The 18,336-nt window shown below is 41.8% G+C and overlaps 1 protein-coding gene across 2 annotated transcripts; it reads left to right on the forward strand.

The window, feature by feature from the left end:
- Nucleotides 1-360: 360 nt before the first annotated feature.
- PURA (purine rich element binding protein A) lies at nt 361-11,843 on the forward strand. 2 transcript variants are annotated; one of them, XM_059417722.1, is made up of 2 exons: nt 361-757; nt 6,444-11,843. In XM_059417722.1, exon 2 carries the CDS (start codon nt 6,588-6,590, stop codon nt 7,554-7,556), a length of 969 nt encoding a protein of 322 aa, XP_059273705.1. In that variant the 5' UTR covers nt 361-757; nt 6,444-6,587; the 3' UTR covers nt 7,557-11,843. The 2 variants fall into 2 exon arrangements, with proteins under 2 accessions (XP_059273705.1, XP_059273706.1); XM_059417723.1 differs by lacking the exon at nt 361-757 and adding an exon at nt 5,767-5,928.
- Nucleotides 11,844-18,336: the final 6,493 nt, after the last annotated feature.

An 18,336-nucleotide genomic window follows, 5' to 3' on the forward strand; every position in this document is an offset into this window, starting at 1 on the left:
AGCCTTCAAAGCCTAACGAGAGTAAGTCCTCCTAGGGGCGCCACGGGCGGTGAGTGGAGGAAGTGCGGCCAAAGAGGCCACAGGCAGCCCCCTCCTCAGACGCGCCTCAAGGCCTGGGCCGTGGGCTGTTGACGCGCCAACGGCGGAGAAGGCGCGCGCACGCGCAAGAGGGGGGCGGAGGGAGCGCGCTCCGCGCCCGCCGCCGCGGCAACTGAAACGGAGGGACGCGAGGGCGGAGGGCGCGAGCCACGGGGGGAGGATGGGGGAGAGATGGTGGGTAACGCGGAGCGCGCGCTGACGTCGCTCGGAGTCACGCACGGAGCGCCGGGTTACGCGCCGACGTCTGGCTGCCACGACTTGCCGTCTGCGGCGGCGGCGAGCGATCCCGCAGGGGAAGGAGGAGGAGGAGGGAGAGCCAAGGGGGCTGTGAGTGAGCGGGAGAAGCAGGGTGTGAGCCGGACTTGCCCGCGGGAGGGAGAACGAGCGAGAGCCGAGCCAGCCATCCGAGCCGCCTCCTCCTCCTCCCCTCGGCGTCCCGCCCCCGCCTGCCAGCCCGCCCTCCTTCCTCCTCAGCCGGCAGAGCCCGACTGAGGCGCCGCTCGGCTCGCGCCGCTGTCCAGGACAGGTGTGCGCGCGCGCGCCCTCCTCCCCCCTCCCCCTTTCCTCGCGCCAGCCTAGCGCCTGCCTAGCGCGCGCCTTCCCTCCCTCCAGCCCGCGCCCTCCCTCACCTGCGGCAGGACAGCGCCCGCCCGCCCGGGTAAGCCCCTCGCGACCTTCCCTGCTGGCACTGCCACAACTCGAGGTGCCGCCCACCCCGTCCCCTTTAATTGCGCTCGTATGCCCCAGGAATAATTACTGTACCATCGTAGACATCCTCGCACCCTCCCTCCGGGGACTCTGGCAGTGCAGCAACATCCCCCCCACCCCCGTAGCGCACGAACGAACGAACGAACTCCCACCTCCAAAAAAGAACAAAATCACACGCCCCTTAAAAAAAAAAAAAAAAAGACAATCCTACCTCCGCAGACGCTTGTAGACCACCAATGGTGACGTTTGCTTAGCAATCCCTAAGCCCCATTTCCCCTGGCCACCTTCGCCCCGGGCCTGGGACAGTGCGCCAAATGTGGCCGACACTCCCTGCACAGCAACCCTGGCAGGAGGGGAGAGGAAGGAGGGTTCTAGGCTTCACTACCAACCCCTCCTCTTCTCTGTTCAACCCCCACCCCCGCAATGCATACACCCGCCCAGGATGCGTTGTAAAAATAAAAAATAATACATTGGTGCTGACATCGCAGATGAAGGCAGGCCCAAGGATGGGTGGTCCGAACAAGGAATTTTCGGAGCTAGGTCAGCTCATCAGTCTCCTCTGCTTTTGTTTGGGGGCAGAAGGAACGGATGCGAATCTGGAGGGTCTTCCCTTTGAGTGACAGTGGGCTCCGGAAGCGGTTTGAAATGTCTGTAGAAGGGACCCCCACAAATACATCTGCCTTGTTTCCGAACTTGGGTAGAGAAAGGCCCAAGTCCGGCTAGGGCAACTTTCTTTGGCTCCTTGCTGTCTACCCCCGAATTAATGCCACCTGCATTTCCGCTGTCTGTGAGGGACCCTCTTAAGGGTTCTAATTCGTTCTGTCGGGCCAGGTGCTTTTGGAGAGCTTTTTGGCATTGGTGTCTATGCATGTGTCCCGTGTCCTTGGAAGGGAGGTCCCAGTGCTTTACAATAGACGGAATTTGGTTTGACATCTTTTGGTAGACTGTCAGAGGTGAAAAGGAATTTTTTTTTATTACTTCAAGACCCCTACTGCTTCCAACCCAAACTGACGTTTGCGAATTGCGGCTTTGAAAATTGGAGTGTTGACTATAAAGTGTGGAGAGTTGCTGATTTCATTCCTTTGGGTACTAGTAAAACCTTTTAAGTATCAGCCGGAAGAGAGTGAGGTATTGACATTTGCATCGGTTCTATTTGGGCCTTTTGGGTACATAAAATGTCGGGTTCTCAGAATCTTTGATCGAATTTAGAATGTGTGCTACGTTTATTTAACTCTTTTGCAAATGCTTAAAATGAAAACATTTTGTGAAGTGCGAGGATTCTCTTCAGATTTTGAATGTTTAATTCATATCTTTAAACATTAAAATAGCATTGGAGAGGCATAATTTCAAAGATTAGGTGAGCTATAGGAGGACGATAATGCTTTTTAAAAAAATTGATTGATGAACTACTATTACTATTTGTCTTTGTTGTTGTTAAACGTTAACATTTACTTTACCCTTCATTTTTCTGATAGCCCTGAGAAGAAATGGGTAATTCCTCCACTTTAAACCCTTGCAGTACAACATTCCAGTTAGTTTTAATGATTTGAGTATTGAAGATAATTGTCTAGTTTAAGACAGGTATTTAACCTAAGTAGTACTTGACAACACAATTTCTAATATTCTTGCTTCTCTTTTATTTTGGAAATCTGTGGTATTAATCAGCATATTGTTTCTGTTGGGAACTCCATAATCGAAAGGGTTTATTACCCAGAGGTAGATTCCCTCCCTCCAATTTTATTTTATACGTATGTGTTAATTTTTACTTTTAAAGACTAAAGCTGAATTAGGTTATTTTAGAATCTCCAGAATCACCCATAGTTAAGGCTGAGGAAGACTGAGACTTTTTTCCTTCTTGTTCTGCCTAATGTTTGTTTCACTTATGAACAATTTTTTGTTGGTAAGAGTTTGTTAACGACATAGAGATAGTGGGATTAAAAATAAAGCAATCTCTGTTCTCTTCAAAATGTGTGTAGTATTAATAAAAGAGCACAAGAAATCTAAAGATATTTATCAGGGTTTTTAAAGTAAGCAAACTTGGAGTAGAAATAGAATATTATTTGATGATTTTTAATTAATACCTATATTTTGCTGCATATTAATATATTTCGTTTACCCTTTGCCTTTTTCTACATTGTATTGAAATCATCAGTTTAATTTTACAACCGTTTGTTTCAAAATAACAAATTCAAAAAGCTAGAAACTAGAACTGACTTTTCATTTTCCAAGTATACTATTTAAGTAATTAGCAAATGGCTAGAAGTCTTTTCAAATCTATAGATTTTCTCATGGAGTTTCAATGTTAGGATGCAAATCTAACTTTGAAATTCTTTTTAAGGTTCTAAACTTTTTAAGGCTTTACTCTGAGTCAATATTCATTCCTCCCAGACTGTTAAGACTACTGTATTCTGTAGCCTAAGGAAAGCCGCCTTTCACCACCATGCCCTCCCCAGTCTGACCAAAGCCCCACAGTTACAGGCTTATCCTGAAATTAACTTTTTGAGTAGTGAAAATGTACTAAATATCCAATTTACCATTGAATTATTTTGGAAAAGCCATTGTTAACTTTTTTAATCTTTTAGATACATTTGTAAAATAGGAGAGAAACTGGTAGTATATAATGACAAAAATTTTATACATATATAACAAATAGTGTAACATAAGTAAGTGCAAATTATGTGGAGAGGTCCAGGTCTCAGTCGTTTGCTGATTTGGGCTTAAAATTCCCAGTGTGAGCATGCAAATGATATTTAACTTGTGCTTTGTCTAGAAACTTCATCAGTTGCCTCTGCGCTGGGGAACTAAGAATTCAGTTTCTGGTGACAGACACCTTTTAAGAAAATCAGGGTGTTCCTAAACTCAAACCGTTTCAGAACCCCTGGATGTAAATATTTGGGACAGAGAGCAAGAAATTTAGACTCTAAAGTTGGTCCAAGAAGACGAGCAGTTTTAAACCGTAGTTTTCTGTCCTGGAGGAAGCAGTCATTAGTATGGAAGGATGGGAGGCACGTGTCCCTTCTTCGCAGTCCCATTGGGCTTCTTGCTGCTGTGAACTCTCTTGAAGGGGCAAGGGCTTGGTTCTGCGCAAGGTAAACCCCAGAAGAGCAGGAGCTCTTCTAGATCAGACTTATACAAATCTTAGCCTCATTTTACAGCTGGAAACGTAATACCCCGCCCTGCTCTGTGTGGAGACCCTGCCACTAAGCGTTTCTGTCCCAGTTTGGGGCCAGGGTCTATCCAGGGTCCTGATCGCTACTGTGTGAGCCTGGAGGATCCACTGCTCTTTCTCACTTGAAATTTTGCGCAGTCGGAAGTTCGCCAACAGTTCTTCTCTCCCCTTCCCTGCAGACTTGGGGACAAGGGAGGGAGTTCAGAAAAATCAGTACTAAAAGGGTACAATGTGAATCCGGAGGATGCCCCTCCGCCCCCTGCAACTAAGGAGAAGTTTTTTATGTGGCCCAAAGTCCAGATTTCTGTCTCTCAGAATGGGCCTCCCCCTCAGGGAATCATTCCAGGGACTACTGGACAGGTGGGTGGTTCTGGGGCTGGTTCCCACAGGACTACTCCAGTTTGCTCTTTGGTAGCCATCGTGCTTTGCCCTGTTTCTTGCTCTGTAGCGGGAAGTAGCAAACATCAACCCAGAGCTAAAGGAGCTAATGTGGGTAGAACGGGACCCTTGCTAAGAGAAAAGGGAAGCTGTGAATATTTCGCAGGCAGGTTTGCCTAGGTGATGAAAGGATATATTAGGAGGCTTTAAGGGCTCAGTCATTGACAAGGCTTATGTACTAGAAGGGTCTGGGTTTCTTGATCATTACTTGATCTACCCCTTTGTTTTCCAGGAAGCTTGCGCAGCTATGTACTCAGCTGTCTCTGGGGCTGAATGAGGGAGGCAAGACTCCTTACTTTGGGGGTTGAGGGATTTTCAGTGGGAATGGAGCCCACAAATGGGACAGACACACTGTTCTAAGGATGGAGGCAACAATCCATGCTTGAGAAAGCCAGGAGTAAGGCTGTGAGGTCTGTATCCCCTGAGCCCAGTGCAGAAGGTGATAAGGAGAGTGTAAGGGGGATCTGCCGGGGTTCCCCTGGAGATAGGCCTTAGCTTTCCCTCAACTGTTAGAACTACAGACTGCAGGGAGGGAGTATGAGCATTTGCTGTATATATAGGAGAAAGGAAACAGGCCCTAGATTATGCCTTAGATCTAGGAAGATGGAATTCACTTATTTCCGAGCCCCTTTCCGAGACCAGACACCCCCTTTAGCAGTCACTGTCCAAAGATTCATTGGTTACTTCGTGGTTGGTAACATAGCTGTCACCTAAAAACCATTAATCACTTAATGTTTTACTTTTTGAGAGGTGGGGGCTCTCCTTGACACTTAAGAGTTTCTGGGAGGAGGGGTAAAACAGGCGAGCGAACCTGCGTTAATGAAACCCGTAAGGAACTGCGTTTCCCAGGAAATTCCTGACATTTTTAGCTCGTGAATTTCCTAAATCTTGCTTGGTTTTCTCTTCCATTCTGGGTCCTTCCAGTGGGGAACAAGAGTGGGTCGGGGGCTGACGCCTCGGTGGGGCCTGGTTCATCCGCAGAGCTGGCCGGCAACCCAGGTTGGGCTCAGCCTTGAGCAGGGTGCCCCCCTTCCCCAAATCTCGGAAGGAGGAGGGGGAGGCAGGCGGGTAGTTGTGGTCCCAAAGGGGGCTGGTTGATGGTTTTTGGGTGAGTGTGGGGTTTCTTTTTGATTGTTGCTGAGGGGGGGGAAGGGCAGAGCCAACGCGAACAGGCACTGCGGGCACCCCGGCCCTGGTGCGACTGCCGTCCTCTGCTCGGCTCCCCCCCGCCGGTGAGTGCGCCCGCCCGCCCGCCGCCCGCCCGCCCGCCTGCCCGCCTGTGCGGGGCTGCGGTTGGGGGGAGGGGGGAGCGGGATCATCTGAGGCCAGAGCCGCTGCCGTGCGCGGGGAGGGGGAGCGGCGGGAGCGAGGGGAGGGACGGGCTAGGTGTCTGCTGCTCCGCGCCACTGCTGCCAGCGCCCCGTCCTTATCCCAGGCAGCCCCTTCTGCAGCTAAGGGTTACCGCCGCACCATCTCTCCTGTTCCTTGCCCGCCTCTGCGGCCAGGGCTCTGCGGTAGGAGACAGCCCAACCAGGCAGTGGGTGGGCCTGTCTGGGTTTGGGTTTGGGTCTGGCTGGGGCCCACAGGGGTGGGTGGCCGTGACTTGGTGTCCCCTGTCTGCTGCGGGCTCACTTGCCTTTCACAGGCCCTTCCCCCACATTCTCTCTTTGGGGTCACTGGAAAGCAAAGCTCAGGCCTGATCCCTGTGCTTAGTATGGCAGTCCCCTTCTAACCCCTGGTCCCCCAACTCCCTGGGCCGAGGCCGCTCAGGGTCTGGCCAACAGCGACAGCCACAGTGGTGGTGGCGGCAGCAGCTGCGACGCGGCGCGGGCCCCCCCCCCCCCCCAGCCAGGGGGGTGGGGTGAGGGCCGGCGGGTGGGCGCCGCCTGGCGGGCGGGCGGGCAGGGGGCTGGCATCAGGGACGGGGCGCATGTCACGTGCTGGCGGGCGGGTGGGCGCGTACAGTAGGGCGCCCTGCTACTGTACTGGGGAGTCAGTGCCCTGTTACCGGGTCTCGTCTCTCCCGCAGATCTCGCGAGAGTGGCTGACTGGCTGTGGGGGTTGCGGCGGCAGCAGGCGGAGCCGGGGAGGGAAAGCAGCGGCGGCTGAGGCGACTGAGGCGGCGGGCGGAGCGGCAGGCGGCGGCGGCGGCGCGGCGGCGGAGCGCAGCATCATGGCGGACCGAGACAGCGGCAGCGAGCAGGGTGGTGCGGCGCTAGGCTCGGGCGGCTCCCTGGGGCACCCAGGCTCGGGCTCGGGCTCCGGCGGGGGCGGTGGTGGCGGCGGGGGCGGCGGCGGCAGTGGCGGCGGCGGCGGCGGGGCCCCGGGGGGGCTGCAGCACGAGACGCAGGAGCTGGCCTCCAAGCGGGTGGACATCCAGAACAAGCGCTTCTACCTGGACGTGAAGCAGAACGCCAAGGGCCGCTTCCTGAAGATCGCTGAGGTGGGCGCGGGCGGCAACAAGAGCCGCCTCACTCTCTCCATGTCAGTGGCCGTGGAGTTCCGCGACTACCTGGGCGACTTCATCGAGCACTACGCGCAGCTGGGCCCCAGCCAGCCGCCCGACCTGGCCCAGGCGCAGGACGAGCCGCGCCGGGCGCTTAAGAGCGAGTTCCTGGTGCGCGAGAACCGCAAGTACTACATGGATCTCAAGGAGAACCAGCGCGGCCGCTTCCTGCGCATCCGCCAGACGGTCAACCGGGGGCCCGGCCTGGGCTCCACGCAGGGCCAGACCATTGCGCTGCCCGCACAGGGGCTCATCGAGTTCCGCGACGCTCTGGCCAAGCTCATCGATGACTACGGAGTGGAGGAGGAGCCGGCCGAGCTGCCCGAGGGCACCTCCTTGACTGTGGACAACAAGCGCTTCTTCTTCGATGTGGGCTCCAACAAGTACGGCGTATTTATGCGAGTGAGCGAGGTGAAGCCCACCTACCGCAACTCCATCACCGTGCCCTACAAGGTGTGGGCCAAGTTCGGACACACCTTCTGCAAGTACTCGGAGGAGATGAAGAAGATTCAAGAGAAGCAGAGGGAGAAGCGAGCTGCCTGTGAGCAGCTCCACCAGCAGCAGCAGCAGCAGCAGGAGGAGACTGCCGCTGCCACCCTGTTGCTGCAGGGTGAGGAAGAAGGGGAAGAAGATTGATCAAACTGAATGGAAAAAAACCCACACACACATGCATACACACACACACACAGCCACACACAGAAAATATACTGTAAAGAAAGAGAGAAAATAAAAAGTAAAAAAGTAAAAAAAAAAAAAAAAAAAGAAATAACTGTTAACTCCAAGGGAGCACCACCCACAGAACCTCCACCAACTGACAGTTTCTCTTCCTGACTTGCCACCCATCGCTGGATGTTGTCCACTTTATCCACCATATAAAACAGTAAGCAGCTGCTAAAAACAAAAAACAAAAAAAATACAAAAAGTAATAACATTATATGAACTGTGTTTCCTACTTGATTAAAAAATATAAAGAACTGAGTGTTTATTTCCCTAATTAACCAAGAACTTTTGTACACGTTTAAGCTATTATTATTAAAAGTGTTTGCAAAATGGTCAAGATTATAATATTGCTGAATTATATAAAAGTCCTTTTCATGTTGAGCTAACATTTGACTTTAGCACAAAAAAGAGATATTTTAGAACACGTAAAATAATATTTTTAGTTTTTCTCATTTTGTTACCAAATTTCAAACCTTACATGGAGGTTATTATAGTATATTTGACACCCTATATACCTGTGATTAGAGATGTGTATATATATGAGGGCTAGGCATGCTGTGTGTCTGAGCTTTGTCTAAATGTTATGCAGAAGTTTGTAGAGTTAAAGGTACGTAGGTTTAATTCATGCAAGGTAAACAATAAGTGCTCTCTTTTATACAATATGCATTGCATCTGGACCTTAAACATATAAAAATGGTCAGTGAAACTTCTGTGAACATGAAGAAATTATTAAAAAAGGCATTTAAATGAAATTTGCTAAGTTGTGATTTTTACGGTTGGAACCAAAGTTATTCAAATAGTAAAAGGAAAAAGAGAAAGAAAGATAAAGGAAATCTCCCATAATATTTTTCTGCATCTGTTTGCTTTGACTGAGTAGGTGTTTTGTCATTATTGTGTATATGAGATGTATCGTTCATAATATATTTTTTTTATTATGTGTAGAAAGATTTTAAAAACTAACGTGCAGCAATTTCCAGTGAACCTGTACTTGGACATCAGGTAGCGAGTCTATTTGTGGTCACTAGCACTGTCTCCTAAACTAGTAAGAGGTCTGAAGCTGTTCTTTGATTTTTGCCAGTGCTATTAACTTATGTAGACCTGTTAAAAAGCAGAGCAACAAAATTATAGTTATCCTACTGAGCCATGGATTCTGAGTTTCATTTTAAAAGTGAAAGCCAAGTTGGTATGTGTAAAGGATTTCCATGTAGCTGTGGTGCTAGTTATTACTGGCTACATTATATGCTAAATGTATTTGTGTTCCCCAAGTGTACAAGCCTATCAAAAGTATGTTCTATAACTCATATAATTCAAGGTGTAGGGTATGAAAATGCAAAGCTTAGGAGAGCACTTTACCAAGTTGGTGTCCTCCAAACTGAAATTGTTTGTAACGATAGTCTTTACAGGATTTCATTTAAAGATGTTCGTGTGCTTTTAATTGACAACTAACTTCTTGCTGCTGTATAGTAAAATATTAATATATTTTTATCATTAAACTGCTGCATGACTATCATCTTTGAGTGAAGAGAAAATGTTATAAAAAAAAAAGATGCCTTAAACAGTACATTTTGGTTTGGAATTCTGTAGAAAGTATTTTGGTTTTAAAAAAAAAAAGGATCTTGTCTGACATAGAGAGTTCTGGGAATGGAATTGTTTCTTGGCAATCCAGCCATATAGATCTTACTGCTGTATGTAGAAGACACCACCTGTAGGAGCTGGAAGGTATCAGTGCTTCTCACATTGTAAAGCATTGGCCTAGGAAGGTGAAACTGGTCTTTTTGAAGGATTTTTTTTTTTTTCCTGCTGGTTCTTTGGGTTTTGATTTGATATTTTAAGCTTCCTGGTTGAGTGTGTTGTCTTTGTTTTTGAGATCTACTGTATGTGTTGAATAACAAGCTATTTCCATTGTACTGTGCATTTTCCCATTAAATTGTTTGCTTTTAATATTCATACAATGTTAAATATGAGGTGACCGTACAATAGTTAGGAATTTCTTTACTTACAAAAATCACTGGAAATGATTAAATTGCTTTTCCCCTTCCCCCAAGGTGCATTTTTCTTATTTCCATATAGTAAAGTTGAGCTTTTACAGTGCATAATGTGACATTTGGAATGCTTATCAACTGCATGTAAACATTAATAACCTGCACTTTTTTGTCTTAAGGTTTGTTGAGCTGTTTTGTTCACTGTACTTTTACTGTGATATGGAAAAGACTGCATTCTCTGTGCTGTTACTAGTTAGGAAAGAGAATTGCTTTGATTTTGTCTCTTGTTTACTATAGCTTCTTAAAGTTAAGCCTTGTACTACAGGTTGTTGGAGTACTCCTAGATCAGTGTTTCATAGTAGCCAGCAATAAGTAGTGCAAGTCAACAAAAACACAGCAAACTTAGGCAAAGTGTCCTTTCTTTGAGATGCGAGTTCTTTCATGAGGTTTTCTTTAGGATCAGAGTTACCTAAAGTGAAGCCTTTCTTACCTACAGACTTCAGATTCTGCTTGGAATCCTACCGGATCAATAAGCACATATATTGTGCAACTGTCTTTACACTATAACAGTTAAACACAATCTTACTAAGATTTTGAAACCAGTGTCTGATTTATGGTCAGTGGGTTTAAAAAAAATCCACATGCAAATCTTTTAAGACTTGAGAGGTGATCTTAGAAAAGACTAAGTGTCTGTAAAGATGCTCTTTTTTGCATCTTACTTTACCTCCCCAAGCACCTGTCCAACCTTCCCTTCCCTCTACTGTTTCATCCTTTCCTCACCCTTCCTCCCAGGTGCTCGGTACTTTACCAAGGTTCTATATCTCAGTGTTTTATGTTGGAGTTTTTCCTTGTTTTTATTTTACTGGTTGGTAAACCCTGTTTGTGCTGAAATGAAAAAGGAGATGGTATATTTGACCATATGTGTTATTCACAGAAGACAGTATGATCAAATGTGCCAAAAACAAGCAAACAGAACTTAATTCCTGACAAGTATGCCTTATTTTTAATGATCTGCTTTGTCTTACGATTAAGGTCCAAGAGCTTGGTTAAACTATATTATTTGCCTAAGTATAAAAGAAAACTTGAAATGCATTGCAATATTTACGTTCTTTAAAATGAGAGACACTGTCAAGTAATTTAATCCAGAGATCAGCCACCAGATTTGAAATGCCCATATATGTGTGTGTGTTTGGTGTTGTTGTTTTTTTTTTTCTTTTAAATCACCAAATCTTTTTTTAAGCTATTTTTTATTTGTGCCTCCTATTTATCATGCTGATGTTAGAAGCAGCAGTCATCCAGCCACAGAGGGAGCTAAAGTTAACTAACCAGAACTGTAGAAATCATTATACATGCCTTTGACAACAAAGGAAGTTCATAAGAAAAGCCATGTCGGCTTTTCCTCTACTAGATACAGATTGAAGGTAGATGAATATTTGCCAAATGGAAAGGAGAGACAATGTGAGTCAGGAAAGACAAACTTTCCCAGCTTCCTAAAAGCCATGGAGAGTAGAAACCAAAACCAACAGGGAAATAAAAACCTTGAAAGTCTCACTTTCTAGTCCCATGCAGGGGTTGAAATTTGACTCAAAGTGGAAAATATATTGATATGTTTTTTTAGGTCTTCATATCTAGAGATGGATAACTATTCCAATTTGATTTTTCAGGTAATGGAGAAAGCTGCTAGTAATTTTAACCCCTGCCTAAAGAAGACAGATAATTTCATTTGGGAGCAAATACTTATTGCCTTGAAAAATAGCACTGTAATAGCCTATGATAATTAGTTGTAGAATAACCTTTATCCCTTTTAAACTATGCAAATTATTAAATAAGTGTAAATTAGGACTCAATTAAAGATAGTTGATTATATTGCAATCAGATGGCATTCACAAACTTAACTGGAGCATATACAAATGAAATCTATTAGTCTAAGAGTTTTGTATGCTAACAGAAAAATATAATTTAGCTACCTATTCTAAAAATGGTGAATATTATTAATATTGTATAATAGGACTGGGAAGACTGCCTCCTTTTTTGAAGAGAGAGAGATTAAGGATTTTTATAATTGTTTTTCATCAAATTTTAATATTTTTGTCAAATTTTTAGGTATTTAATTTGTAAAACAGTTTGCTTTGTACTGGCATACAGAAAATAGGGTATTGATTTTAAACTTTTTGAAGCCAAGTGATCAAGTACATTTGTAATAAAAGTCAATGGATCTATATCAGTTGTACTCACTGTTTTCATTTCTTATTCTTATTAATACAGGAATGCTATCCTTTTTCTGCAGGAACACTACTAAATTTGGGTGGAAGGGAGGGGAAGAGATAAGTCTGTTGATAATGAGAATCTGGGTGGGTAACTATGGCCCAAGCACTTTATATGATCTATAAGTCAATTAAGATTTGGTATATTAAAGAAGATGCATATGTCGGTTTTTTTCTTCCTGTTTTCATATGGAACTTGATGTTTGTGGGATTATCTCATTCATTGTTGCTGTGCTTTAACATTTTGCATTTGGCACTGCTGAAACTTTCTAAACATATTTTTCTTTTTATGACATTTTGAGTATATGCCAGCTGTGGTGAACCCACCATGGGCATGATTATTACTTCTGTCTCCCACACGTGGTTCGCCCTCCTTTCTTCAATATTCCCACTCATTTTTTCATATTTTACACACACACACAGATTACCACATGATTTTAGAATGGAGATTTCTGAGATTGTTGCTGTAGTTGTTTTCATAGCTCCACAATTCATTTTCATTTACATGTGAACATACTTTTAATATTTTTCCCCATTTAAAAAACTGAGATACCAAATCTAATGACTTTTTTCCCTTTGCTGAGTTTTTTCAATATCAGAATGAGATCCTGCTTTCTATGTAAAAGGATGCTTAAAAAGGGGGGAAATCTTCAGCAACTTAGGTTTGGAACAATTGGTGATAACTCTGAGTATAACATTTATAGTTGAATATCTTTAAATTTGAGTATCTTAATAATTTGGAGAGATATTTTTTCATGAGAGTGGAATGAATAGGAAAGAATTTATTGGAATTGCTTATGTAAGCAAATTCACAAGTTATTTGTGTTTTCTGTTAAAATTTATCCATTTCTAAATCATAAATTATAATATTTCTGGGTTTTTAAATTGTAAGCTAACTGAATTTAGACCATTTGTAATAGAGTACACTATAAAATGAAAATAATCACTGCTATTAAAATTACTCTTTTCACCCAGCTGCATTAATTACCATAGAGAATTTGCAACATATTTTTAAGAAAACCTGATTTTAATATTTGGGGAGTTATTTTATCCTAAAAACCCGAATTTAAGGCCTAGGCCACTTGACAGGCTCTTTTCAAACAAATTTCATTATTATGAGTTAAGTGAGGATCATCTAAACTAGCATTATCATGTCAGGTAGAATTTCATAATGCAAAAACAGCCAAGTGGAAAGTAAACAATATGATTAGTTCAAGCCAACAATTTGTCATCTTACAGCTGCTAAACTGACTACCAAGTTTTGATGTTGAATGGTCTAGACAATTTATGTCTCTAGGAAAGCTGAGTATGGCAAAGGTCATTTGTTAGAAACCTTTTTCTTAAAAAAGTTTCATAGTTACTCATGTATTTTTATTTTGTCCCCATATGTTTGATATTTGTTTTTTTTCCTTTTCTTTTCTTTTTTTCCCCTGATGTGCTTTGCTTTTGTGGAAAATTGTCTTGTTTGATAGGTAGAAACATGGTGGTGATCCTCTATATAAAATAAAGTTAATTCTTAAGGACCATAAATATTTTACTCATTTTGGAATTGCAAGATTTTTGAATTTTCATGAAAGCATACTTTGTTTTGATGACTATTAGCAGTTTGCTTATTAAACATTTTGTAACATTTCATAGGAAAAAATTAAGCTGAAAGTTTAATTTTCTTGATTTAGGGTGCACTTTAATAATTTGAGAGGCCTCCAAGTTCAAGGACCAAACCTTTATATTCCGGAATTTTGAGAATCATGGAAGTACTCTTCTTAACATGTGTTTTAGTCTAAGCTGCATTAAAACAGAAGGATCCTCAGAGGACTTAGGATGTCCTTATTGTGAAGTAGCAAACTTATGGGACAGGTGACTTAGGTATTCACCTTGACTAGCTCAACCAGTAATGGGCATCAGGTAGTGAATTATTAGACACATGTTGGGATTGGGTCAAGCACCCATTCAACTGGAATGGATTGGCAATTTCCAGTGTAGGTAGTTGGTGGCATTTGACCTACCTCCCTACCATGTATGTTTGGCTTTTTTTTCTCCCATTCTCCTTTTTCCTTGTTTTGCTCTCCTTCTTATTTCTTTTTCTTACCATAGGCCTGCCAGTGACACTCAAACTTACCCCTTTAAGAGGGAAGTAAAGAAATTGCTGGCTCCTTCCTTAAAACATGGCTAACTGATCCCAGAAAGATTTCTGTATAATGAGGTAATTGGGCATTTTTTTCTGAGTGCTATTTTCCCCATAGTCTTAAGCTGGCAATCTGAAGGGCATTGAAATTGTTAAAAAAAAAAAAAATTATGTATCGAAGAGAGTAAGAAGTATGTGTATTTTAGGTAAGTTACTGGGGGGTGAGGTTTATTATGGTTTGGAAATTTGAGAGCAGAAAGGGAAGAACTGCTCAATGTGTTCATGATTTGGAGTGTGAGAGTTATATAAGGGAATGGTTTGGTGGTAAAATGGGAGAAATTTTAGGTAGGAAAAGATACTAAAGTGGAGTCTTAAATGAGTGTTGTTTGCTAAGGACAATGAAGTTGATCTTCACTAATGAAGTTTCAGTAAAGCCGGAGAAAATGGGTCCCTTGTTGGTTATGAGAAAGCTGTTGGTCTGTAGCTAGATATGATGATGATGATGCATTACACAAATCTGCTTTCAGGTGTAGGATGTTTGCTTTTCTGGACAAATTAAGTAGCACAATAGTGAAATGACAGCTTTTCTGGTCAAAGCCTGTTGTTGGTACTGGGGACTTACTATTTTGAGGGAAAGAAGATAAGAAAATTTCAAACTTTTTCACTTATTTTTAAACTATCAGAAATATTTATTATACAGATTACTTTCCTGGGTTCATGTTACAGTGTAGTTTAGCTTTACTTTTCAAAATGGTCCTTAGTTCACAAAATCCATATCATACCTTCATTTTACAGAACCTTGAGCCTTTGGTCCACATTAATTTCTTACAAGAGGAGAGTAAACCAGGTAAAAACACTAAACTGCAATTTTAGGTTTCTTTTCCATTTCTTTTACATTTGCATCCCAGTATTTAAGACTGTGGACTTTGTGACCCTCAGTAATACTATATTTCTGAAATTAGACAACATACCTCCCCAAACTCAAATTTCTGTTTGTATTCCCATTTTCTCTGTTACTTTAAAATTGTAGAATTCCCAAGTGTTCAGTAGTGGCAGGTAATAATATAATTTAATATATCTTTGAAGTTCTTATGTTCTTCGTAGGGTGAACTGGTAGTGTCTAGATTTCTGTTCCCAATATCCCAGGAACTTTTTTAATTATCTAAGATAAAGAATTACTATTACATTTTGGTTTTTTAATTACATAATTCAAGCATATTTGGACTCCTTTTTAGTTTAACATGGACTTACTCTCAGTAATTCTGACAGATTATTTCATTTTACCCAAATCTGTATATATTAGTGATAAAATTTCTTGGGTAAAAAAAGACCTTCTATTTTTTATCTGGAAAGTAACTTTTTGTTTTTTTTGTTGTTGTTTATTGTTGTTTTTTACAAATGCCAAGCTCATTAACAATAAAATTATTATAATTTATTTTTTAAAATTAACATTTAATATGCTTTTCCCATCCTGCCGATTTTAAATTATGATACAATTACATTCTATAACTTGTTTAAATCTGTGCAAAGCCTTCTTAAATAGCCTCTCCCTTAGGAATTGTTTTTAAAAAATGAATTCCCAAATCTAGTCAAGAACCAGTGATTTAAATGACTGCCTTTGAAAGGATTCCTTGAGTCTAGTCAATGGAGATAAATGATAGCCCATTTCCATGCTGCATACAGTTGTTAGGGTTTATAGAGTTATCAATATGTAAAAGTACAAAAGCAGGAAAGATGTAAAGTTGCCTATAAAATTTCTAGTTTTCATTATTTGCACTATTTATCTTTGCACTTGATTTTTTGAAAGTTAAGACTAGTCACTTTCACTTTTGTTTCTAGTCTTTTCTAATTTCTTACAGAATTATTTCAGTATCCCACCCAAAGCAAAACTTATATGCAATTAAATATGCTTTATAAGTCCAAGAAAATATTTCTTAGTGTTAGCTATGTAGAACAAAAATTTGTTTTGATAAAAGTTTTTAATATGGGCCTTTATTTGCCAATATAATCCTTTGTAAATGTGAGCTTTATTAAACTATTTGAATAGACAAAGTGAAAGCTTAGGGTAGAAAAAAATATATATATGTATATGAAACGATGTCTTTGAGTTCCAGCTTCCAGCCTGAGATGGCCTGGTTTTGGAGTGTTGATTTATTTTCACTGAAGTCAATGAGATCTGAGTCTAGCTGGGTAGTGGCTTAAAAAGCTGGAAGCGAAGTGGGTGGCAAGTGGCAGCTCCCTCTTTTATGTAGTTTTCCATAATGCTCATAGAGTTTCATCATGGTCTATATGATATAACTGATATTGAAATAATTACATTAAATGAATATTCCTTTTTGGAATTCAAGGTTCACTCACTTTTTGAGGGGGGAGGGCAGCAAGGGATAAGAGACTTTATTTTAACTAGAAGCATTCTTATAACCTCAAGATGTGCTCTAGGAAGAATAGGAGAACAAAATGTGTACCTGTGAACATATTTTTTGTCTTAGTGAGATTGTGCAACACAGTGTTCAAAATTGCAAAAAAAAACCACAAAAAAAAAAAAAAACCGTCGATAGTTTTGTCAATAGAACAGAATGTGTTTTGGCTAAAATTAATTTTTGTACGCTATTTAATTATTTCATTTTATAGTCCCTTCCCTATATCCTTTTTGGCGCTTCATACTTTAACAAGTGAGAGGCCTCTCTTTAGATCTGGTTTATTTTTGGAATGCCTGAGTGTGTTTCTCGATGGGGGGGGGGTGCACACAGGGTGGTGGTTTATTCTTGACATGCTCTTCTTAGCATGTTTTGGTAGTCATTCTCGATCTCATGTTTATAAATTCTGTTGAAAATTCAGTGATGTATTGAAATAGGTAAGTCCTCTATGACATAGTGTGAATGTTTGTGGCTGGACTTTATTGTAGAAACTTGTGGTTTTGTTTTCAGTTTGGGATAGAAAGTTAAACTTCCATTGTTCAAATTTTAGGTTTATCTAGTGGAATTGTGCCCGATAGTTGTCTAACTATGGACCAGTTTTGGGGGATGAAGGTTGACAAATGTGTATTTGACTCTAGATAATCCTTTACTCAAAATCATAAATTAAAGGCTATAGTATTAGAGTTGTCTTAAGTTTTAGGTTGTCAGATCTTTAAATGTGGATGATGATCAGCATTGTGTTTATGAGTTTCCTTAGGGAAAAGAGAAAAATTCAGTCTCCAAACCTTTTTTTGGAGACTAAACTTACCATATATGGAAAATGAAAATATTTTAGAAAGTGGCTTTGATTATTTTTTAATGGAGTTTAAATCAGCTTAATTAATTATTTTTCCTAGGTTGAAGCACTTATTTCCCAACTTTGAATAAAGGGAAAAGATCAGCAATTTGGCCCCTTTTTTCTGAGGCCATTTTTAGTTTTCTGCCCCCATTTCCCAACCCTAGTATAAAATGAATTACGGGTATCCCTCTAAGTCCTTGTAACCCCTTTCTTGAGATCACAGAAACCTTTGATAATCTGATGAAAGTGATGGACCCTCTCCCTAGGAAAAAAAAATGCACATACACAGATAATTTTACATGCAACCTCAGGGGCATCACACATCTGAAACCCAAGATAAGGATCTCTGCTCTAAGTATAAACTCTGTAGAGAAAATTTTAATGCAATTAATTGATAAAATTAAGAATTAACTATTGGCTTAAAACATTTCAGATTGGAATTATTGTTAGATGGTGGCCCCTACTAGCAAAATGTGACATTGCAACCAGCTTTGTTAGACATCCAGACAGAAGGAAAAAAAGTAGCAATGTTCTGAGAGCTATTTATAAGGAGTCAGGGCATCTTTAGATGTGGGAGCCATTCCTGGTTCAAGGCAGGGGTCAGGGTGCCTGACAGCTTCTAGCAGGGTAGAGTTTGATAAACCACAATGCTCAGGATGCCACGGGGTTAGCCATTATCTTAACCCCTTCCTCACCAAAAGATTTTAGTTTTGTCTATTAGGAAAAAAGATGTCACTGGGAAAAAAGATTTGCCTTACAACTTTGCTGGAACACATCAGTTTGGTGATGTATGGGACACCAGTATTATTTGTGAGAAGGTACATAAAACCAAAGTAAATTATTCTCTATGTAGAACATTATTTACTAGTAACATTTGTTTGGATGTATTAGCTTTGACAATTTTTACCAGTAAATATTGGTTTTATTTAAAACTGGGAATCCAGTTTATAAATAGGATAGTTATTGTATCTGTCCTTTCCCCTTATGTAAAGAATGGTTTAAAGATTTATGCATACTTTTTACTTTTCTCTCTTGATGCCATGGAGTGGGGTGGGTGGGGTGGGGGGAAA

Source organism: Mustela nigripes, chromosome 12 (assembly GCF_022355385.1).
Source record: "Mustela nigripes isolate SB6536 chromosome 12, MUSNIG.SB6536, whole genome shotgun sequence".
NCBI classification, from domain to species: Eukaryota; Metazoa; Chordata; class Mammalia; order Carnivora; family Mustelidae; genus Mustela; species Mustela nigripes.